This window comes from Ictidomys tridecemlineatus, chromosome 12 (genome assembly GCF_052094955.1).
Source record: "Ictidomys tridecemlineatus isolate mIctTri1 chromosome 12, mIctTri1.hap1, whole genome shotgun sequence".
NCBI lineage: Eukaryota > Metazoa > Chordata > Mammalia > Rodentia > Sciuridae > Ictidomys > Ictidomys tridecemlineatus.
Window position 1 is genome coordinate 59,520,643 of NC_135488.1, and position 24,257 is coordinate 59,544,899.

The 24,257-nt window shown below is 43.9% G+C and overlaps 1 protein-coding gene across 6 annotated transcripts in view; it reads left to right on the plus strand.

Annotated features, from left to right (window-relative positions):
* Slc4a5 (solute carrier family 4 member 5) overlaps window positions 1–24,257 on the plus strand; it is a 101,477-nt gene that overhangs the window by 55,701 nt on the left and 21,519 nt on the right. For 5 of the 6 annotated variants that reach the window (XM_021729130.3, XM_021729133.3, XM_040270973.2 and 2 more), the window contains 10 exons: window positions 1,554–1,609; window positions 4,940–5,097; window positions 5,601–5,688; window positions 6,837–6,991; window positions 7,277–7,465; window positions 9,099–9,273; window positions 11,113–11,246; window positions 11,941–12,212; window positions 16,995–17,053; window positions 20,671–20,871. In XM_021729130.3, the coding sequence (XP_021584805.1) occupies window positions 1,554–1,609; window positions 4,940–5,097; window positions 5,601–5,688; window positions 6,837–6,991; window positions 7,277–7,465; window positions 9,099–9,273; window positions 11,113–11,246; window positions 11,941–12,212; window positions 16,995–17,053; window positions 20,671–20,871 (1,487 nt within the window). The remainder of the gene's footprint in view (window positions 1–1,553; window positions 1,610–4,939; window positions 5,098–5,600; window positions 5,689–6,836; window positions 6,992–7,276; window positions 7,466–9,098; window positions 9,274–11,112; window positions 11,247–11,940; window positions 12,213–16,994; window positions 17,054–20,670; window positions 20,872–24,257) is intronic. The other variant, XM_021729131.3, reaches the window with a different exon arrangement.

Consider the following 24,257-nt stretch of genomic DNA (forward strand, 5'->3'; position numbering starts at 1 on the left):
CATAGGGCTGCTAGGGGACAGTGGGTCAGTACACAGAATGGGGATTGGGCAGACCTTCCCTTCATTATCATGGGAATGCCATGCCTCCCTGCTTCCTGGTGGGAACCCCAACAAGAGGCATGAGTAAGTGACTACAGGTTTATGTGAACTGTGTCATAGTCAAGGTGTGCACCCTACCCCATGATCACCCACTGAATGGACCACAATGGAGAAACCTCAGTGAGGAGGGAACACACAGCTGAGTCTTGGAGATAAACAGGTTTCCAGAAACAAGGGGGAGGAAGAGGCTGTTCTAAAACAGACACAAACAGCAGGCAAAGGGAAGGAGCTATCAAGGGAAAGAACACTGGTTCAGTTCACCAGGTGCATAAGGGTTAGAGGAAGAGAGTGTCAAATCAAACAGGGCCTTGTGTGCCCAGAAAAAGTACCCAGACATCATTCTGAGGGTAATGGGGACCACTACAAAGCTCAAAGCAGGAGCAGGCCATAATCAGATTTTTATCTGAGAAGAATAAACAAGAAATGGGCAAGACTGAAAGCAAGAGACTGAGCCGGCATTCAGGAATACAGAGGAACGGACCAATGTGGCATATAACCACCTGTGAGAGTAGGAGAGGAAGAAGAGGGAATAGCCACAGCTGGCTCCTAGGTTCCTCTCTGAGTGACCGGTAGGCGAGAGGGAGGAGGCATTAAGTGGAATTGAGCCTGTGGGGAGAATAGTTTGGTGGGAGATAATGAGTTGAGTTTGAGGTGTCAGATGAGGCTGCTCTAGTGAGTCTGGAGTTCAGAAAAGAAGGGACTGGAGATCCATCCTCAGTATCATCAGGCCATATTTGCAGTAGGAACACCAGCAGTGAATATGATTGGCCAGGGAGGGAGAGGTGAGGCCTCTGAGGGCCTCTTGACAAGACAAGACCCCGAGGCAAGTCAAGAAGGAGAGGATCCTGGGATGGAAACAAGAGAACAATGTTCTGGAAGCAAGAAGTGATCATAGGCCAAAATCAAGAAATTCTAGATCTGAGAGGGTCCACTGGATTGGCTGCTTGTGGGAAATGAAAACTGAATCCCAGAGGAAGGAACTCTTGGCAGTTCAGACAATACTTCAACTGTTGGAAGCCCATCTCCCTTCCCTCTTTCAGCCCCTCTCCAAACACTGTCATGGGTCATGGAGGATGGAGGTGAAACGAGTCTCTCTGATTGACATATTTTAAGCTTAGTGACATCTGGCTCCTCATCTAAAACTGCATCTCTGTACCTTCTCACATCTGGAACAGACATCTTAGTTAAGTCCAAGAAGTTGAAGCCAAGAGGTGGAGACCAGAGTGAAGTAGATTCAGAAGTGAGAAGGAAGAAGAGGAACCAGGAGTCTAGTTATTCTTTCAAGAAAGTCACCATTGAAGGGAAATAGAGTGAAAGGATATTAGCTTAAGGGGGCTTCAGGATCAAGGGGAGGAGTTCTTATTTCTTTTATAAACATGGGAAAGGAAGGAGTAGGAAAAAGGACCTGCAAGATCCTAGCTTCCTCTAATGACTTTCTTTTCCTTTTCTCCTAGGTCACGCCCAGAGCAGAAGTATGAATGACATCTCTCACACCCCAAACACAGACCAGGTAGAAAAGCCCCTCAGCTTGGCTGCAGTGGAGGGCTGGGCAGGCAGAGCCTTTGGGTTTCTTTCAGGGGCAGAGAGCTCCTAGGGGAACAACAAAGCTGTGGCAGTCCCCAGGAAGTACCCTTGAGGAGGACTCTGGGCTGCCTTGGTGACTGCCTTGCCCATGAGTCAGGTACTGACTGAATTTGCAGTGCTGGCTCTGTTCTAGGCTGGATGGCCAGGAGTGGGGGACAGATGAGGTACCAGCTGTCCTTGAACTCAGGATTTGCTGGAGAGAGAGGACACAGCAAGAACATATAGCTTCACCTTCACCTCATGTCCCAATTGTACCTTTAAAGATGGGATAGGAATTGAGAATGGCAGAGAGGAGGAAGAGGGGCCTCCCCATGGAGGAATTGATGATAGCTAATTAATTGGACTATCCAGTGGTAAATCTTCTTTCTTAGCGAGGGCAGGAGAACATTGACCTAGTCTCCCACAAGCTGGGTTTCTTGATGAGATCAGAATACCACAAAAGGTTGAGTCTAAGTCCTAAGGCCCACAGCCAGGAACTCAAGGGCCTTACCACCTGGGGAAGCTCACAGGAGGACCCCTCGATCCTGACCTCCATGTATCTCAAGGGCAGGATATCCTGTGCCCCAGAATAAGTAAGGAAGGTGACAAAGAAAACTGAAACAAACTCCCTGAGGAAGGGGATTCTGGACTGCCTTGGTGACTCTGCCTACTCCATCAGCCAGGTACTGACTGGGTCTGGCTAGGGTGTTGCCCCTTCAAGGTACCCCCAAGTCTGGTGGAAATCAAAACAAAAGCAGTCATCATATCCAAAATACTAAAATAATAACAATAACATGAACCAACATTGAGGGTCCATATACAGCATGTACTACACTGAGCCCAGCATTTTCTGTGCATCATGAAGGCAACACCATCATCCCCCTTTGACCTATGAGAGAACATTGAAGCTGGACATGATTAAATAACATGTTTATTAGGCCATATTGCCAAGAGGTGGCAGAACCATGACCTGACCCAGGCAGACTGACTTTAGGTGCTTACTTGGGAACAATTTAGAAAGCAGTCAGTCTCCTGAAATATTATTTGAAGAGGAACACCACTTCATTATAGTCATGCCCACTGACAATGGAGTCAGGATAAGAAAGCATTACCTAGAAAGATATTTCATAACTTACTTTAGTAAAAGTCTCAGTGGAGTTAATAATACTGACTGTCACTTTATGAGGCAATGCTTTGATTTAAGGATTGGACCTTAGCACCTGGTACCAGAATGTTTCTCCTGAATGGCACCTGATGCTGCTTCTCAATATTTGTGACGTCAGTGCTTGGTACCCCTTTATCTATTCTTTAGGTGTGAGCCCAGAGGCATTGGCCCTGCACTCTGTCTCCATCATTGGTTTTGCAGGGTTAAGCTCCATGCCCACCTCTAGCTGGTGGGTTCCCAGTGAACAGAGTAGATTCACACAGCTCCCCCTGCTGCCGATCCTGTACTGCAGGACTAGGCCAGAGCCTCCTGGTTCAGGAAGTGAGGTCTCATGGATCCCTGGTTGGACAAGCTTGTACCAGGCGGTAGCCAAGTCAGTGTGACCAGAAAACCAGTATGACCCCATTTCTGTATTGCCACTACCCTGATTTCCTGATCAAATGTGTCACAACCTGCAAGAAAAGACCAAGGCCCTGTTTTCAATTCCTCTTCTTTTCTGGATTACAAGTGGGTGTGTTGGGCCACTCTGTTGTGGTGTTGCTCTCAAAGCCTCATTCTCCAGGGTGCTCCTACCCACCCCAACTCTTCTTTTCTCCCCTGGACTCCTTCTCCTCCCCCACCTCCCTCTCTTCTACCAGTCTGATGCTTGGGGGTGTGGGTGCTGGCATGGGGACAATGGCTTTCCTGGCACACCCAGCCCTCCATCCTAAAGAGCACTGCTTATTAATCAGCTGACTGTGCCTGAGACAAAGGGACTTTTTGAGTATTAGGGACTCTGGCCTTCCCATCAACTCCTGCCCTTGCTTATTCTCACCATGTTAGGATCTTCAGGACTGTTGCTGATTGCCTGGGAGGTTGTAGAGGTTTGTTTTCTTTCCCATTGAATTTAAAAGATTATAAGGGTGAAGGCCTTGTTCACGTGTTCTTCCTTGTGCTGGTGGACCACCCTATCCAGTGTGTATCATACCCTCCAAGAAGTAAATCAGGAAACAATTGGCACAGAGGGGAAGGACCTATTGGCCATGTCCATGCCCACCACTGACCCCTCTACTGGTACAAGAAGAGACACAGGGGACCTGTGTTTTCACTGAGCCTACAAGAAACAAATATTACTGTGCCCACTGGAGATATTACAACAGAGAGTAGACTGGAGGGCAATCATGATGTCCACAGAAGCTCCCTTCAACCCTGGCCTCCACCTGAAGGTGCTGGCCTCCACTCTGTGTATGCCACTGTAGACTGAAACTAGCCTTGCCCTCCCTCTCCTTCCTCCTACAATATCACCTCTGCCTCTTATCCATCCTCTTACTGCCTAATGAGTAGGCAATCTGAAAAAGTAATTTATTTTAGGATAAGGAGTAAGAAGAGCTTGTATGTGACTATCCCTGGGGCATTTTTATCATAAGAGGACTCAGGGGAAATAAAGTCATAAACAGAGAGAGTGGGAACAATACCTGGCATATCCGACCCTATCACTCTATTTTATCTTCCTGTCCTGTACAGACACTAGTCAGAGAGACTCCCCAGTCCCAGGCCATCTTGAGAGTCTCACCTGGAAAGTTGCAGAAGTTATGAGTTTCCTAGGAGGTCCTGTGGTGGTCAACCTGGGACAACTGCAGACTTAGAGAATGGTCACCAGTCTTCCTGTGACCAGGAAGCATGTGATGAGGGGAAAATTAAGCCATTCCTTGCTGGCCATCAAAATAGGCCTTACCCACCCTCTGACACCAAAAGTGACGCAGAGAGGAGAGGTCTGGTCAGCTGGACTGTAAATACTGAGATTCCCATCTGCTTGGACAAAGGAGGTTGTCCAACAGGTCTCAGGGCTCTCTTCTCAACCCCTTGACCCACACTGCAGTTAATCAGTCTTCTCCCATCAAAGAATACATCAAGGGTCAAGTCACTATCTGTATTTTCCCATCTGCAAAGACTTAATTGGTCTCTGGGGTTAACCACCATTCAGTCCCTCATCTGCAGAATCAAGGGAAGTGTTTGATTATTTCTTTTAGTCTTTTGAGAAGTACTGGGAAATTTTTTTAAGTTAGGCCCCCAGTGAGGGAGGAAGAGCATGTGGAATATTCTTGGGTATCTCATTTCCCCCTCCCTGAGCAGCGGAAAAACAAATTCATGAAGAAGATCCCCAAGGACTCAGAAGCCTCCAATGTACTTGTGGGTGAGGTGGACTTCCTGGATCAGCCATTCATTGCATTTGTGCGTCTCATCCAGTCTGCCATGCTAGGTGGAGTGACTGAGGTGCCCGTCCCTACCAGGTAAGAGAGAGCCTCAGAAACCTGCCACCATACCAGTCCTGAGAGTGCCAGCTGTCTGTGTGTTCAGCAATCTGTGCTCATAGGAACACCCCTTAATGTAGATATTTGCTGGACAAGAATTTGATAGTTTATTCAAAAGAATCATAGAAGAGAAGGTGGCAAGAGCAGAGGGAGAAGCATTTGGGTGGGCTTGGGCAGCAAGACAAAGGTGAGGATGCTCCAGGGGGAGCTTAGTGCAAGCGAAAAAGGAATGTTTCTCCAACAAAAAGATTCAAAGGAGGGAAGCTAGGGGCTGGGGTGTAGCTCACCAGCAGAGCACTTACTTGCCTAGCATGCATGAGGCCCTGAGTTCAATCCCCAGTACTGCAACATACACCAAAAAGGAGAGAACTTAAAAATTTAGCAATGGATACTATTGAGGACCAAAGAATCCTTCTCTTCCACTTGATCCTATTTTTATTTCTCATTTTTCTCCTCCTCCTTATACTTCATCTTCTTTGCAGATTTCTGTTCATACTGCTGGGACCTTCTGGGAGAGCAAAATCCTACAATGAAATTGGCCGTGCCATTGCAACCCTGATGGTAGATGATGTAAGTGGTGACTCCTGAATGTCATAGCTCCTGCACCAGCACTGTTCTTCATTCACTGAGTCATCTAACAGGCACATTTGAGCACCTACTGTATACCAGACCCTGTGCAGGGTACTGAAGATTATGAGATTCAGGGTCCTTTAGAAGCACCTATCAAGTGGGAAGGACACAGCTATAATAATAAAATTAACCATGTGCTAGCTGCCTAGACAGTCAAGGAGGGCTTCACAGATGAAGAAGCTGTACAACTCAGATGAGCAGGAAGTAAGTGGGTCCAGTACCAGCCTAGGAGACAAACCCTCCCAACGAAAGGAACAGGGATCAAGGCTCAAAGAAGCTGGATGGAAGTGATCCAGTACAGGCTCAGTATAAGAACTTTGAGGGGGCTGGGGATGTGGCTCAAGCGGTAGCGCGCTCGCCTAGCATGCGTGCGGCCCGGGTTCGATCCTCAGCAGCACCACATACCAACAAAGATGTTGTGTCCGCCAAGAACTAAGAAAAAATAAATAAATGTTAAAATTCTCTCTCTCTCTCTCTGTCCCCCTCTCTCTCACTCTCTCTTTAAAAAAAAAAAAAAAAAAAAAAAGAACTTTGAGGACAGGAAGTGATACCAGAGAGGTGAGTCAGAGATTATGCAGAAATTTTGAGCAGATTCTAGAGTTCATGAACTCTGTCCCTAGAGTGATAGGCTGCCCAGAGGACTTTCCACATTGGCATAATCTGTAAGTCAGACAGCATGCTCTGGAGACAGCAGGCAACCTGACCCTCTAAGAGTGAAGGGCTAGAAAGTAATACATGGATTTGAAATATGAGCATCTTGGACTGGACTCTAGGTTTTCTAATGTGCCCCTCTGTGGAAAACTGAAACCAGAAGTGTTCAGCAATTCAACCAAAACCCTATAGAAGGAATATGGAAACCTGGGCTTCGGATAGCAAATAGGCTGTCTTGCCTTGGTGCTGGCTCTAATTGGGTCCTATTTTCCCCTGGAACTGTGTTCTCACCCACCACAAAACTGAGTAAGTTGGCAATGAGAGCAACAATTGAAAGTGATTCCATTGCAACTAGCTGTGATGTGCTCAGGAAGGTGGATAAGAAGGGAATATCAAAAAGAGAGCTGACCCTTTTTTTGCCCCTTGATCCTTGCCAGCTCTTCAGTGATGTGGCGTATAAAGCCCGCAATCGCGAGGATCTGATTGCAGGAATTGATGAGTTTTTGGATGAGGTCATTGTTCTTCCCCCTGGAGAATGGGACCCAAATATCCGAATTGAGCCACCCAAGAAAGTGACCTCGGCTGACAAAAGGTGTGTATATGAGTGGAAGGGATAGGGATGGGGAAATGAGGGAAAGCAGTTTTGTTGGTATCATTTTGTTTCTCTTTGTAAAAAATCAGAAATAAATATGGCTAAATGTGAACATTTGTAAAATTGTGGTGACCTCTGTGTGGGTATTGTTAGAGCACTTTCTGCATTTTCCCATCTTTTGAGATATTTATTGAAGACGTGAAGATGTTCCAGGGACAGTCCTGAAGGGCTGGGACTCTCCTAGCATTGGGAACCCCACTCGTTCCCATCCCTCTTCTCTTCCAGGAAATCTGTGTTCTCCCTGGCTGACGTAGGCCAAATGAATGGCTCCGTGGGAGGAGGTGGTGGCTCAGCTGGAGGAGGAGGCGGTGGTGGCGGTGCTGGTGGCGGTGGCAGTGGTGCAGGAGGCAGCGGGGATGATGGAGAGATGCCAGCTGTGCACGAAATTGGGGAGGAGCTTATCTGGACAGGAAGGTGCCTATCCCAGGCCTGAGAGAGACCCTGCTGTGCTTTCAACTTCTCTCCTTCCCACCACTTTTCCTTTCCCACCACTGGGTACAGCACCAACATGGGGCCTTAGAACAGACCAGTCTTTTTCTTTTTCTTAGTCTTTTTCTTTCTGAGCCCTCAAAGCCCCTCTTGGATCCTGAGGAGGGTTGCCAGAGTGGGGAATAGGAAATCTGACCCAGGAGTGGAGGAACCCAAACTTTTCACTAGACATCCTTTGGTACCTGTATTTATTTCCTAGAGCTGCCAAAAAAGAGCACCACAAACTAGGTGGTACAAAACAACAGGTTATTTGCCCACAGTTCTGGAGGTCAGAGGTTCAAAATCAAGATGTAGGCAGGGCCATGTTCCATTTGAGACTCTGGGTAGAATCCTTCCTTGCCTGCTCCTAGTTTCTAGTGGTAGCCTACAGTCTTCATCATTCCTTAGCCTGCAGCTGTGTCTCTTCAGTTTCTGTCTATGTCATCATGGGCCTTCTTCTCCGGGTAGGTCAGTCTCCATATAGCAATGCCCCTTTCTTTTTTCTTTTTTGTAAGGATACCCATCTTATTGGACCATAGCACACCCTAATGACTTCATTATAAACTTGATCAAATCTGCAAAGACCCTGTGTCCAAATAAAGTCATAAGCCCTAGGGGTCAGGGTTTTAATATATCTTTTTAAATATATTTTTGATATATTTTTTGATAAATTCTCCTAGCCTGGGTTCTTTGCCAGCTCTTAGTGTCTCTCAGGTTAATCTAGGCTTAAGAAAGGACTTTGAGAACAAAGTCATGCTTTATATACCCTTGGCTCTATACCAGTGATTTTCAACTGAAAACAACTTTTCCCTTCTTTAATCTTCACCCCACCCTCACTGGCTCCTGCTACTCTCTCTACCTTTTGGCTCAGGGAATTTGGCTGCAGACCAAATGTCTTTTCATTTGTCATAACTGGAGAGGAAAAGCTACTGGCATCTAATGTGTAGAGGCCAGGGATACTGTTAAATACCCTACAATACAAAGAGGAGAATCATTCCAATAAAGGATTATTCAGTCCAAAATGTTAATAGTACTGAGGCTGAGAAACCCTGATATAATAAGTACTGGTTTAGGAGCTCTATGGAATAGCATGCTCAATAAAAACTGTCTCCAAACCTAAATTTCCCACTCAATTGTTCCAGGGAGCAAAGAAACCAATTATCAAGGTTTGAATGTACCCTCAATGAGTTCACGTTATAACCTGGGATATCTCCATCTTCTATAGTTGGCCATACCTATATTTACCATGCACAGAGGCCCTGTAGATAGTCAGGGATGTGAGGATCACCACCATCTGAGGACCCCAGAATGTTCATTCCTATGGGATAGTCTCATCAGAACCTTCCTCCCTAAAACAAGTTATGTCCATCCTTCTCAGGGTGAATGGTGCTGACTACAAATTTTGGATCCTGCAAGAATTCTCTGGTTCCAAATGTGCTGGTGAAAAGATTCTTGTCTCTAGCCACCCCTGGTCAAATTCCCTTCCTCACCGCAGATTCTGCAGGACCCTAAAAATAGCCCTGCCCCTGCACTGGTGTTTGTGGTTTAAGAAAGCTACCCCTGGGCCTGTCTCAAACAGGTTCTTTGGTGGACTGTGTCTGGATATCAAGAGGAAGTTGCCTTGGTTCCCAAGTGACTTCTATGATGGCTTCCACATTCAGTCCATCTCTGCCATCCTATTCATCTACCTCGGCTGTATCACCAACGCAATCACCTTTGGTGGGCTTCTGGGAGATGCCACCGACAACTATCAGGTGAGTGTGAACCTGAGAGAAATTGTAAGTAAAATCCGCTGCCACATGGTGGCAGGTTTCAGTCATTGTCTAGGTTTATGCCATTCTTTTTTATAACTCTTTTCCCTTTCAAAAGAAAGAAGGAAGGAAGGAAGGAAGGGAGGGAGGGAGGGAGGGAGGGAGGGAGAGAGGGAGGGAGGGAAGGGAAGGAAATTAAATTAATAATTATTAAAAACCAAATTTAAGGATGATATAAATATGCCAACATTTAAAGGGGAATCATTTACTTTGTTATTTGGCACTTTACCCCCTGATAATTGAACTAACTTAATCAACACAATTAGTTGAGTTGTTAATTGTGAACTTCTCCCCACTTTTTTTTTAACACCAACTTTGATTTCTTAGCTTGGAGTTAAGACATTTATAGAAGGATGGTAAGTTGTTACCATGATAATAAGGCAGACCTCCCTGGGGAAAATAGCTCAGCAGAGACACCCTCCTTCCTCTCCAGTGAACACCTTATGGGGCTAGAGTCATTGGGAAGCTCAGGGCTCCAAGGAAAGGGCTCATTTCCCCAGATAGGTCAGATGAATGCCTATTGCCGCCCTTATCTCTCCTCTGAGTTTAAAGTTCCGTGTCCAGCTACCTCCCAAGCATATCTCTATGACTACCCCTTGAGATCCCCCAACTCACACAGATAGCATTGCGTCCATTATCTTCTCTCCTGACCTGCTATGCATAAGCCTTTCCCAGTATAACAAGTGACACCATGACCCAGCCAGTTGTGTCACGCCAGAAACTAGGCATCACCCTTAACTCCTAAATCCCGGCTTCCCCTGGTGGCCCTTATGGCATGGCTCTACTTGCCTCTTAAGCCTCAGCTCCTGCCATTCTTTCTCAGAATTCGTGATCTACTCATACATTCTATAATCTGTTTTCCATCAATCCTGATCATCTTTAAGTTCTTCAAAGACATGCTTCCTTTCAGCTCCAGCTTTGAACACTGTTCCCTTTTGGGGGACACTCATTCTCTTTACTCCAGTTAACTCTGTTTTCTTGAACAATCCCTGTTCATGTTTTGGGTCTTGGCTTCCACATATCTACATCTAGGGTGGCTTTTCTGACTACCTTTTCTCTCTTACTGTATACTCCTATGACACCCAGAACCCATCCCACCTTATTGCACTCCTTGACAGGAGTTCTCAATGGGGACAATTTTGACCTAGGAGACATTTGGAAATATTCAGAGATAGATTTGATTATGACAACTGAGAGGAATGGCTACTGGCTTCTAGTGGGTAGAGGCCAGGGAGACTGCTAGATATCCTATAATACAAAGGACAGACCCCATCATGGAGAATTAGCCTGGAATATCAATAGTGTTGAGGTTGAAAACCCCTGATATATGGAAATTGGTTCCTTATCTATATCCCACTAGATTCAATATGGGTTATCTTATTCACTAATGGGTCTCCAACACCTAGCACAATGCCTGGTACCTAGTAGGCACTTAATGGGTTTTGAAAGAATGAATGGTCTTAATTCTAAAGATATCAAATAGATGTTTGAATGAATGAATGATTAGATGGATGAATGGGCTGTCCTCTGTGAGTAGAATGAACACAATACAGCATATCCATGGTTTTCTAGGACCTGGGGTGCCAAAAGCAAGTCACAAATTGAACTAGGGTAACACTGGACATGGTGGCAAATTGTGGGAGATGGGAAGCAAAATTTGGGGAGAAGACAGGCCAGAACAAAATATGAACAAAAGCTCTTGGAGAGATAGCTGGGTTGCAACCTGTATGTGGAAGTCCCTTCTGCTACCTCTGCTAAGCTTCACACTTCTCATGCCCCCAGGGAGTGATGGAGAGCTTCCTGGGCACTGCCATGGCCGGCTCCTTGTTCTGCCTCTTCTCGGGACAGCCTCTCATCATCCTCAGCAGCACAGGGCCCATCCTTATCTTTGAGAAGCTCCTCTTTGACTTCAGCAAGTAGGTGTCCTTTTGGTGATGCCCCATGCCATCTCTTGCCCATAGGGCTGTTAGCCAAGGCCAAGACACAGGAATAGACAGGGCCTAGGAAGTGCCAAAGTCACCTTTAAACAAGGGAGAGACTGTCAGGTGGATCCTCCTGGCTTCTGCCAGCTACCTGCCTTTAAGATGACTATTTTAGTGTGTATTAGCACAGCCAACAGGGAGCAATCCAGGCAAGACAAGGGAAGAAGACTCATACCATGCTGTTCACTTGAAAGTCAGTGTAGTGTTTGAAAGTCTTGGGCTGGAGGTCAGAAGGCTACACCCAGACTCAGACAACTCCCATCACTCCAGGCTCTGCTGCCTCATCTACACCCCAAGGGTTTGACTCAACTATGCCTAAGGCCTGCTCCAGCCCTATTCATCTGAAATTTCTTGTTTTTCATTCACGCTGGGTGTCTGTGACCAACTATGTGAGCACTGAGTGCCTCAGCACCTTCCTGCATACCTCCTGCATGAGATCTTTTCCTAGACTTCTCAAAGATCAGGCAACCCTACCCAGGAATTGTCCCTGTCCCCAGTACTTTGACTGTCCCTAGGAGGGCACCTGTGCCACAGGAGGGGGAAATAAGCTGCTAAGGGTGGGTGTGGGAAACCAAGCACAGGAATCCTGGACTGGAGGACCGCCCCCCACTTTCCCTCTGCCTTCCAGAGGCAATGGCCTAGACTACATGGAGTTCCGCCTCTGGATTGGCCTACACTCAGCCATCCAGTGCCTTGTCCTGGTGGCCACAGATGCCAGCTTTATCATCAAATATATCACCCGATTCACCGAGGAGGGCTTCTCCACCCTCATCAGCTTCATCTTCATCTATGATGCCATCAAGAAGATGATCGGTGCCTTCAAGTACTACCCCATCAACAGGGACTTCAAGCCCGACTCCATCACCACCTACAAATGCGAGTGTGTTGCCCCTGACACAGGTGACCGGTAACTCCAGACATGCCCTGCCCACCCCCCCACATATTCTTCCCTAAAACCACAGCTCTATCAAATGCAGGAAAGCCTGCTTGAGAGGGGCTATTCAGCCTGGCATTCCAAGGGAGCCGCACAGGGTATTGAACCCAGTTTTTGGAAGGAAACCAAGAGAACAGTAGCCTTAATATCAACTCCCAGGGCTGTGATCAGAAGGGTATGGGGGTATCTCAGGAAGGCATAGGCACAGTTTGCCTCAGTGCAGGGTGATGTGGAGGCTACACCTGTCAGCATGCTACCCAAGCCAGAGGTAGATCTTTTGGTGCCTAATGTTCCTTCTCATATATTATATTTTTTTCTATCATTGCATGACACCTTATTCCCAACACATTGCTGCCAATGTGGTCTCATACTTTATAAGGTGAGAGCACATCAGATGGATGAACATCCCTACAAACAGGAACACCTCCAGTGTGGAGGGCTTGCCAATCAGACCATTAGAAAAACAGCTGGATAACCTGAGGTTATTTAGCTTCTTAGGGATAAGAGAGGTATGAGAGAAGAATTGTCATGCCACAAGGGACACAGGATGTAGAACAAATTGAGGAGCTGAAGTTTCAGGGAACCAGATGCTAGCTGACTCTGGGAAAACTGTGCAACAGTGGGAGTCGCTATCATGGGAAATATCTGCCAGTTACTTGGACTCTCTGGAAGTCTGTGTGCCAAGAGATCCCCATACTAGGTGGGAGGTTTAATCAACCCACTGGTCAACCTGATAATAAGTATTCAGTGCCATTCCTGTGGAGTTACTTTATGGACCAAAACCTGTCATCTGGAAACTTAGAATTTCTCATAGAATCTCATCTCCTGACCTCCCTCACAGCCATAAGCATGGCCCTGAGAGCATTCAGTGGGGTATACCCAGGGTGCTGCAGAATAGGAATAGGAGATCCACCCCACTTCTCCAAGCAGCACCAGGCTGGACTCACAGAGAGCAAACTGAGGCCCAGAGGCCACCCAAGGTCACACCAAACCTCAGTTTCCCTAGATATAAAAGGGGGACGTCAATGTTGGCTCTACCAGTTTTGTGGGGGCTCTTATGAGGTTTTCAAATCTATACCCAGGTTTGGTTAAAGGAAATAAGTAAACATTTGGGTTTTCAGTCCCTTAATACATTACTATGAGCCAGACAGAGTGATCTCAGCCTCACCTGTGATCCCAGCTATTCAGGAGGCTGAGGCAGGAGGATCACAAATTTGAGGCCAGCCTGGAAAACTTAATGAGACTGTTTCAAAATAAAAGTTTAAAAAGGACTGGGGGTGCAGCTCAATAGTAAAATTCCTGCCTATCTTGATTAAGGCTCTGGGTTCAATCCCCAGTGCTATCAAAAAATACAAACAAATAAGCAAAAAATTCAAAAGCCATTACTATGTATAAAAAAAGGTGATCACAAGTCAATCAAAAATATTGGTAGCACAATTTTTTAGGGTCTTTGGAACTTTATGGAAGATAAAATGCCTTGTCTTCAAGGAGTGTGGTTTTGATTACACCCCTGCTCCCTGTCACTGCACTGATTTTGTAAAGAAGTCAAGATTTAATTTTTTCTTATATTTTTTCTATCATTAATTTTGAGTTATTCTATTAAAATCCAATGATAGGTAAAGTTACCCTTGGTCCTGAGTCAGGCCACATTGCTCTTCCAGAACATTGAAGAGCTCCTACCCACTGGCCCTTTTTATTCTGCCCTGGGGCAAACCCTGCCTCTGGGCCAGGTTCCATCTGGGTGCTCTTGTTTACAGCTTATACATTCCTGACTCTAGATTCATTACACTGAGCACAAATTTCCCACAAACATGACTTTTAGAATCATATTCCTTGATCTCTTTCTATAAACATTCGAAGTTCTGGAGTCATATGAAGACCTTTGGCTATTCTGAAAATCATCTATCCACAGGAGAAACCAAACCTAAAAATGCCCTAGCAACAGAGGATGAAGGAACATACAAAGTAGCATTCAAGGAGCATAATGAAGCCACTTCATTTCTAAATAGGTTCCTCTCTGGTCTTGCCCAGAGGCTTGATGTCACTTCATTCTTTGGGTCATGCTGTTGTCATGTTTCTCAAAGTGTGGTCCCCAGACCCACAGCTTTATCACCATCTGAGAACTTGTCAGAAATGTAAATTCTTGGGCTCTGCCCCAGACCTGCTGAATCAGAAACTGGGGCAGGGTCCAACCATCTATGGATTAACAAACCTTCCAGATAATTCTGATGCCCTCTCAAGTTTGAGAGCTTCTGCTCTCTTGAACTATTAATTAATACACTGAGCCATTATTAACTACTAACTACAATAAGATTAGGTATTCAGGGGCTGGGCTGTAGTTCAGTGGTAGAGTACTTGCCTCTAATGTCTGAGACACTGGGTTCAACTCTCAGCAATATATATCTACAATTAAAATAATTTTTTAAAAAGATTAGATCTTCAGTTTCTTCACTGAGAATAAAGGAATTAGAACCAGAACAAGTTAGTTCTGATTAGGAGAATATAGAAAGGAAAGTTCTAGATATGTAGGAAACTAGGGAGTGGGGAACTAACTGTGGTTTCTTTCCAGTTCATGAGTCATCTAATTACTAATTGTTCCATATTCTTAGGTTTACTGAAAAGAAAAAAAGAAACAGCTTAACTATGGCATACTCTCATTCTTTGTCACTCTTCCTAAGCGCTTGTTCGGGGGCACTTTCTTTTTATATTTAATTTTGTTTCCATTGTAACTGATTTGTATTCTGTTTATGGATGCTGCAAACACTGATTTGGCTGCTTTCAATCCCAAGTGAGTACCACTTTTTGCACACTAGAATTTTACAATATTTTTGGACCCTTTCTGGAATTTTCCATGTTATATTTCTTCCATATTCATCTTGAGTAGCTTTCAGATAAACTCTATAAAGTTCTTGATATAAAATAATTGATAAGCCTAAGGAAGACATCAGGAGGATGTCTGGCCTGAAAACACTGGGTGGTGGAAAATGTTTGACCTCCCCAGGTTTAAGCACTAACAGGGAATTCTCTAGCATGTCAGTGGGTCACCTAGAGGCAGCTTCTTGGCCAGCTTCTCTGTCCCTAATGTTAATTGTGCATCATGTTCTTTTGGTCAACAATGTGAGAAAAGGCAACAGATGTCCTTGATTTCTAATAAGTAACACTTTTGTCAGAACAATCTGAGCAAACCACTGGGTTTATAGAACTCCTAGTAATGTTCTACAAACTGAGCAAGACTGAGTTTGCCAACAAACCAGTCCAGCTGCCCCAGAAGTGAGCACCTTAGCAGGGCCCTGTAGTCTATCCAACCCTGTGGACAGCTTGTTAGTGGTTGGGAGAAGCTTCAAGATTAAGCTCTTCTGAGTTCCTAACCAAATGTGGATAGTCAGCAGGGGCCAAATGGGGCTTGCAGAGCCTCTCAGGCTTTTTGCCAGCAAACTGGCTGGGGTTCCTTGATCTCCCCACACCTGCCACAGGGGAACTGCTTAGTCTGCCTTTGCTTGGAGGAGGAGAGTGAGGCAGGCCTGACCTTCACTTCCACCCCTGCAGTTCAGGAGGAAGAGAGAGGGCAAGCAGTGGTCCTCCGAAGCCTGCCTTTGTCATGAGTAGCCACCAACCCTGGGGAGCCCCCCATGTGGGTGATGAGCTCTCCCCACAGGAAGGAGCAAGGGAGGCCCAACAGAGAGAAGGGAGAGTGGAAAAGTCCACATGGAAATGAGAGGCAGATTATGTTTCCTCCAGCTTTCCTCAGGAACTGAAGGGACCCATAGGTGCTCCACTTAAAGGGACACTGAGGCCAGGGAAGGGAAGTGCCCAGCAAGAGACACAGTGGGAACAAATAAAAACAGAACCTTTGGGTTCCTGATTCTTCTTCAAGTCCTACACTGAGGTTATATTTTCCTTGTCTTCTCTTAAAGGGGCAGATTAGAGAAGAGACTATCAAAACCAATAAGTTCAAACAGGCCCAGCTGACCTAAAAAAAAAAAAGTACATCTGGAAAGGGGCGGGAGAGAAGGGAAGTGTTGGTGGGGGGCGGGGGTGGCAAAGCTTGCTGTACCCAACTGGGAGGTTTATATGCTCTGGGCCAGCCTGCCTGGGATGGGATCATGGCTCCAAGTATGAGATCTGTGACCTTGGGCAATAGGCAGGTTAACCTCTCTGGGCCTCAGTTACCTCATCTGTAAAATGGGGATACTTTATGGAGATTTGGGAACTTAAATGAGTATATATGTATATATATATATATATATATATATATATATATATATGTATATATGTATATATATATACATATATATATATATATATATATATGGTTTTGGCATAGTGCAAAGCATGTAGTTAATCCTTTAAAAATGTTAAGTCTAACAGCACACAAATGGGTCCAGTGCCCAGTAGAGATTCACAAGGCACATTATTCACCAACTTGTCTTAGTGTCAGATTCTTTATTTCAGTTTTTTCAAAACCAGCTGTTTATTGTCAGGCAGGAGATGTCCTACAACAGCTGGCCCAGCCTATGTCTGAGTTCTGGCCTAGGCTCCCTCCCACCAACCCATCCCTAAAGTCAAGGGCAAGAGAGGCAAATCAAGGAAGGTGAAGAGGGGCCAGATATGATGAGCTGTCCTCATGATGGGAACCAATTTGGCTCTAAGAAACTGGAGTGAAAGGAGAAAGGGTGGGAGCTTCGTGGGGGTTGCAGATTCCCCATCCCAAAGCCTCTGACCTTCCCCATGTCCTTGCTCATCTACAGTGAATACAACTGTGTTCAATGCCTCAGCCTCGCCAGCACCAAACCTCAATGCTTCTCTGGTAAGTCCCCTCCTCTTAGGTCAGACGGTCAGGTGCTGTTTTGTGGGTGGGGGTAGTGAGAAGAGAGTTGGGAAACTGAGACCAACTCATGGCAACCCAGATTCACAGAGGCCCAGGGGCACCTGCAGAGTTTTGCAAATGTGTACTTTTATTTTAAGATGCTTACGTACTGTAAGCATCCCATCTTAAATCATGCCTCCTTCTATTGCATGCAATGCATAAATATGATATATACCTACAAATGAAGGGGAGGTAGCAGTGAGGATGGTAATAGGGCTGCACACACAACTGGAAACAAAATTTCCCTTTCATCTTTCTTGATTTTCCTTCCCTTTCTACCTTGGACCACTAGTTCCCACCCAACAATTCTCTAGTCCCAGAAAGTTTAGTAGTGCTCCCCCTCCCTAATGAATCTGACCTGTCCTATGACCTCCTTTGTCCCTCGGACTTCTAGGTCTGGCCTACCTTTCCCAATAATGAGGGGTGGTGGCCTTCAGGAGCCAATGTCCCAGCCTAAGTGGGTCTAATGGTGGGAAGCTCAAATCCAGGTGAAAGGTAGCCTTCATAGGCCTTGGGAGAGAAATGGATGCTTTTAGGTTGCTTCTTAAGTTACCCTGCACAGGCAGTTGGTGACTCTGCTCAGACAATTCCAGTTGACAATTTAACCTAAGGTTTTCCAAATCCCAGGTCCTGAGAAAGAAAGAAAAGAATCAGTCAGTGCCTATTTCTCAATTCCTATTGTGTGCAAGATGCTATGTGCACTAAGAAATCAATGTGGGGCTGGGGGTGGAGTTCAGTGGTAGAGCACTTGCCTGGCACATGAGAGGCCCTGGCTTCAATTGCCAGCATTGCAAAAAAAAAAAAAAGAGTAAATAAAGAGACATAAATAAAGTTTGTCCCTGACTTCCAACTTCCTTTTGATGTGCTTGTGAAGATGCACGTGAATAGTTATGGGAGGCAGGGGCTGGGATTGTGGCTCAGCGATGGAGCGCTTGCCTGGCATGGGCTGGACCCGGCTTCGATCCTCAGCACCATATAAAAAATAAAGGCATTGTGTTGTGTCCATCTACACCTAAAAAATAAATATTAAAAACAAAGAGTTATGGGAGGCATGAGCAGGGCATGCCATGCATCAAATCTAGGCAAATCTAGGCCATATATGTTCTTCCAACCCTGGTGGCAGGAAAGAAAACTAGCTGGAGAGACCAGAGAAAGCCTCATGGAGAAAGTGAAATGTGCTATAAATATATTTATAGTCCGTGGAAACATATTCATATCCATGTATCTGCAAAAAATTTTAGAAATTAATAAGCCCATATGATTTTTATAAAAAGACAAAGTGGAATGTTTAAGGTTGGGAGAAGGTTGATTCAGTAGAGAGAAGAACATTCCAGGCGAAGGGAACATCAAAGACAGAGGGTCAAGGAAGAAAAGCACAAAACCTGTGCAGGAGACAACGAGTGGACTAGTTCAGCTAATATGAGAATGGAAGATTGACTGGGGAAATCCCAAGAGGCAAACTGGAAAAGAAAACTGGGACAGACCTGTGGGGCAGTAGAGGAACAATATTTGCAGGGAGCATTTTAAATTATACGTGGTGATTGAGGGATATGGCTGACATTCAGTAGATGGGGTCCCAAAATGCAAGACAGCATGGGAAAGTCCCACACCAGACCTCCTCACTTATGTGTCATTAGCAAATCTTGAGGTTGAGGCAGGAGGATCGTAAGTTTGAGGCCATTGTGGAAAATGTAGTGAGATCCCGTCTCAAAAAATAAAAAGGGCCGGGAGTATGGCTCACACATACCATATATACACACACACAAAAAATAAAGTGGATTAAAGCAATAGGAGCAGCAATTATAATTCTCATAATTCTGTGGGATGACTGGCTAGTTCACTGATTTCACCTGAACTCAGTTTTGTGGCCTTTCAAGCTGGCAAGCCTGGTAGGGACTTGTCACAGGTGGAACAGAATGGCTCTACCTGTCTCTCCATGTGGTTTTCTCAGTCTTGAATTTGTCACAGCATTGTGTTATCAGGTTTCCAGGAGTATGAAGGCAGAACCTGCAGGCTCCTTTCATTGCCTCCAAGTCACTTCCTCCCTCACTTTGTTGGTCTAAGCAGGTCAAAGACCAGCCCATATTCAAAGGAGTGAGAAAACAGACTTCCCCTTTGATAGGAGGACCATCAATGCCACACCATACATGAGTGTGGATGAAGGAAGGCATGATTCATTAGGGACCTTATTGTAATGCTCTATTACACTTGTCTTAATACAAACATCCCTTATAGCTAGTTGTAAGCATCTGTTTACTTCATTATGTAAGGTTTCTAAATATTTACACATTAACTTTTTAGTTTTTGTTTTTAGGTTTTGTTTTGTTTGTGGTGCTGGGGATTGAACTCAGGGCCTTGTGCATGCAAGGTAAGCACTCTACCAACTGAGCTGTATCCCCAGCCCTTACATATTAACTTTTAAAAATATGTATTAAATTGGGGCTGTGGCTGTGGCTGTGGCTCAGCCGTAGCGCATTTGCCTGGCATGTGTGAGTACTGGGTCCTATCTTCAGCACCACATATAAACAAATAAATAAAATAAAGATCTAACAACAATTTTAAAAATGTATTAAATTGTATTATATTTATATAATACATTTTCTTCCTTCTTTTACTACTCTTAGGAATACATAAATACAGATATTCTTCAGTATTCACAGAGGTTTAACTCCAGGATCACCCAAAGATATCAAAATCTATAGATGCTGGGGCTGGGGTTGTGGCTCAGTAGTAGAGTGCTTGCCTAGCATGTGTGAGGTGCTGGGTTCAATCCTCAGCACCACATATAAATAAATAAAATAAAGTCCATTGACAACTAAGAAAATATTTTTAAAAATCCATAGATGCTCAAATGCTTTATATAAAATGGTATAATATTTATATGCCCATCTCCTGGATATTTTAAATCATCTTTAGAAAACTTATAATACCTAATACAATGTAAATGCTATGGAAATGGTTTTATATTATATCATTTAGGTGGTAATAGTAGTCTGTACATGTTTAGTACAGATGTAATTTTTTAAAAATATTTTTGATTCACAGTTGGTTGAATTCAAAGAAGAAAAATCCGTGGATACACAGTATATAACATTTATATTTATATATAAAATTGCGTTGTTTTGCATGCCCTGAATTTTAGGATCTGGGACACAAATAGCTGAAATGACCTAAGAATGGACTGACAAAGGAGTGACAGAAGGGAAGGAGAGGAGAGAATAGTGTGAGATGTCAATAGACCCATGGTTGGTGGACAGCGACAGAAGTCCAGCCTACTGAAGGGAGGGCATTCCCATCACTGCTGCGTAGTTTCTCATTGCTAGCAAAGATATAGGGTGCACCCCAGAACACAATGAAAAAGCAAGTGTCAGCTTCCAATCCTCCCAGGGAGCTGCCTGCTTATGACTCCTTGAACAGTTTTGTCGCCTGGAACACCATTCTGTTACTGAAGGCATCATGGTGGTGGGTGTGTGGGCTGCCTGGGATAGCAAGGGGAAGGACACGGCCAACCCAACAGGAAGGTTCTGACCCTTTCTCTCTTATGTTTGGTCTCCAAGTACGATCCCCTTAACCTCACAGCACTGGACTGGTCCCTGCTGAGCAAGAAGGAGTGTCTGAGCTATGGTGGGCGCCTACTTGGGAACTCCTGCCAGTTCATTCCAGACCTGGCACTTATGTCCTTCATTCTTTTCTTTGGGACTTACTCCATGACCTTGACTTTGAAGAAATTCAAATTCAGCCGCTATTTTCCTACCAAGGTAAGTGCACCATGCAGTTAGGAAGAACCTATAGTCAAACAACTATTGAGAAAAATGTCATCAGCTGGGCTGGTGACGCCTGCCTGTAATCTCAGTGGCTCAGGAAGCTGAGGCAGGAGGATCCTGAGTTCAAAGCCAGCCTCAGCAAAAGCAAAGCACTAAGCAACTTAGTGAGATCCTGTCTCTAAATGAAATACAAAATAGGACTGGGGATGTGGCTCTGTGGTTAAGTGCCCCTGAGTTCAATCCTTGGTACCCTCTGAAAAAAGGGCCACCTTGTGGGCACTTTTTCAAGTTAAAGCACATACTTCGGAGACAGGGAGAATTGCAATCTCTTGTTGATAAGCCCTTTGGCAACAAATATTTCATATTTTCAGACTTTTACCTTTAGTCTTCCTGTGCAATAATAACTCATGTGTTTTTTTAAAAATTTTCAGTGTACCGACGACTAATGAAATTGAAAATCTTGTCATGTTTTTATTGACCATAAGGCCATTTGATTTTCTTCTTGGAAGTCTCTGTTTAAATCCTCTTGCACAGTTTTTATTGGGTTGTTCTTTACTTTCTGATGTGCAAAAGTTCTTTATGTATTCTGAATACAAATACTTTCATGATGGTGTGTGTTGTGATATCTTTTCCCACTCTGTGACTGACCTTTTTATTTTTTTTAATACATTTTTTTAAAGTTGTAGATGGACACACTACCTTTATTTTATTTGTTTATATAGTGCTGAGGATTTAATCCAGGGCCTCACACATGCTAGATAAGCACTCTACCACTGAGCTACAACCTAAGACCCCTTTTTACTTTCTTTCTTTCTTCTTTTTTTTTCTATGGTGCTAGAGATCAAACCTAGGGCCTTGTACACACAAGGCAAGCATTCTACCAACTGAGCTATATCCCCAGCCTAATTTTTAATGCTATTATAAATGCTCACTGCTATTTTTAATTTCAGTTTCTGTTTGTCTGGAATAAAATATGTATTAATCAAAACTGAACTTGCAGGCTGGGGTTGTAGCTCAGGATAGAGCACTTGCCTGGCATGTGTAAGGCACTGGGTTCAATCCTCAGCAATACATAAAAGAGTAAATAATAAAATAAAGGTATTGTATCCATCTACAACTGAAAAAAAAATTAACTGTACTTGCATATGTGAGGAATGGCTGTGCCATGGGAAGGGATGCTTGGAAGAATTTTAGCAACTCATTCATACCATAAATCCCATGCATGCTCTCCTAAAGCCATTTTAAATAAATAGTATGACTAATGACAAATGAATATTATGAATAATAAACTCATTTAATAATCATATGAATAGTTGAATTTTCCCCAATATTTTCTAAAGACTAAATAAAAGGTTCATTAGGAAGCTTTGCAAAAGAACAACTAAGTAAAAACTCATGGAACTGCAACACACATGAATCCTAAAAACAAGCTTCCTCACATCCTCCCCACTCCCACCTACATCATCTCCCTAATCTCTTCTTATGTGAAAATGCTAGAGCAGTGGCTGATTCAGAGAATGTCTGTTATTTGCAGGATGAAAAATAATTTGCATAATATGAAGTTCTAGGGCCACCAACATTTTTTCCCTTAAAATACTTAAAAACTGCTTTCTTGCCTTCTGGAATTTTGTGTTACAGAGAAAAATGAGGTCACACTATTTTACACTCATCAGGTTGGTTAGCACTCCAAGCCTTGGAATATCAGGTATTGGAGATTGAAAGTGATAGATGAGAATGTCAAGAGGTATGTTCAATTTGGAGGGCAATGGGCATTCTATGATAAAGCTGGAGATGACAGGACCTTCAAACCAGTACATCCACTCCCAGGTATATACCTCAGAGAAATTCTTATGCGTGTACAAGAACAGTCACAGAAACATTGATTCCAAGAGAAAAACTGAAAATGATCTAAATTTAACTATTAACATGAAAATAAAGAAACAAATGGAAAATAATCATGCAAAGACTGAGCTGCAAATAATATAGACTACAGCTACATCTATCCACAAAGAAAAATATCATAAACATAATGTTGAACAAATAAAGCAAATTGCAGAAGATTACAAATAACATGTTACCTTTTATGTAAAATTTAAAAACAAGCAAAGCAATGCCATGTTTTGTTGAGGAATATTTACACACTTAGTCTAAGTAGAGACTTCATGGGAAAAGTAAACTCTGAATTCAAACTAGTGGTTCTCTTTAGAGAGCTAGAACAGGGATGTCACTGGGTGACAGGAGAGATTGTCCACTGGATGGGTAAATTTTTATTAAGGATAAGGGGAGTTCACAGCTGTTTATTTTGTCTATCTTCATATAGGATTGGACCATATGAAATGGCCTATATTTGACTGTTTTGTCCTACAAAAAAAATGGCAGATTCACATAGTTAACTTGATAACATTTTTATTTCAGTGCTAGGAAAATTGTGGAAAAGAAATATAAATGTAGCACACTACTTGGTTCTGATGTGACCAACGCTGATACGATCCTAACAACATAAAGATGTTATTGATTTTCACCTTTCAGAATCCACTTACAGATAAAACACAAAAGATGTGTCTACACAACAGTGTATGATCTCCTCAGCTTTGACATGTAAAGATCAAAATGAAGGCATCATAGGTGGAAGGGGGACAAGTAAGAGAGGTGATGACAAGCTCAAGTACAGTGATCCTCACCTCACGTGACAGAGAGTGAGAGATATTGGCAAGAGTTATGAGATATTTAATTACATAACACAAAAATACAAAGGAAGCCCATAAAGAGTTTTAAAAGAGGAATGGAGAAAGGGAAGGAGGGGTAATATAAGTAAGTCTAAACTTTATAGTAATGCCTTTAATTAGTAAATCAAAATATGAAACTATAAACATATTAACTGACAAGGAATAAACCTCCAGAACAACTAAAACCAAGACATATGTCAGGATTAGAAAAGCTAAGTTAGGGACTTTGCTCTCCACTGTCTTTTTTACACTAAGTGAATTTTCAGTCAGTCACATGTTATATTAATACAATTTGAATGGGAAGTAGGATGTGTCCTCACCTGCCTCTGCCCCTTCAAATTGCTTTCTCTGAAGAGATATAAAAAAAGGTGGCAGATAGACACTGGGGGACCCTCTGCCCTGAGACTTCCCAATATAGATTAAGGGGAGGGATGGGGTCAGAGGATGCTTTCAGAAAGGGCAAGGAAGTCAGATCCTGAACTAGCCTGGAATAGGTCTCCCAGAATTAAGAATTATAGGCTGGAGACTCTTGGTGGACAGAAGGTTTGAGAGTAGCCAGAGGTCCCCTATGTAATTGGGGCAGGGGTGAGAGTTTCCCTCCCAGCCCAGGGGTGTGACAACCTGTCATGTTTTTGAGAGCTAGGGTTTCCTTCC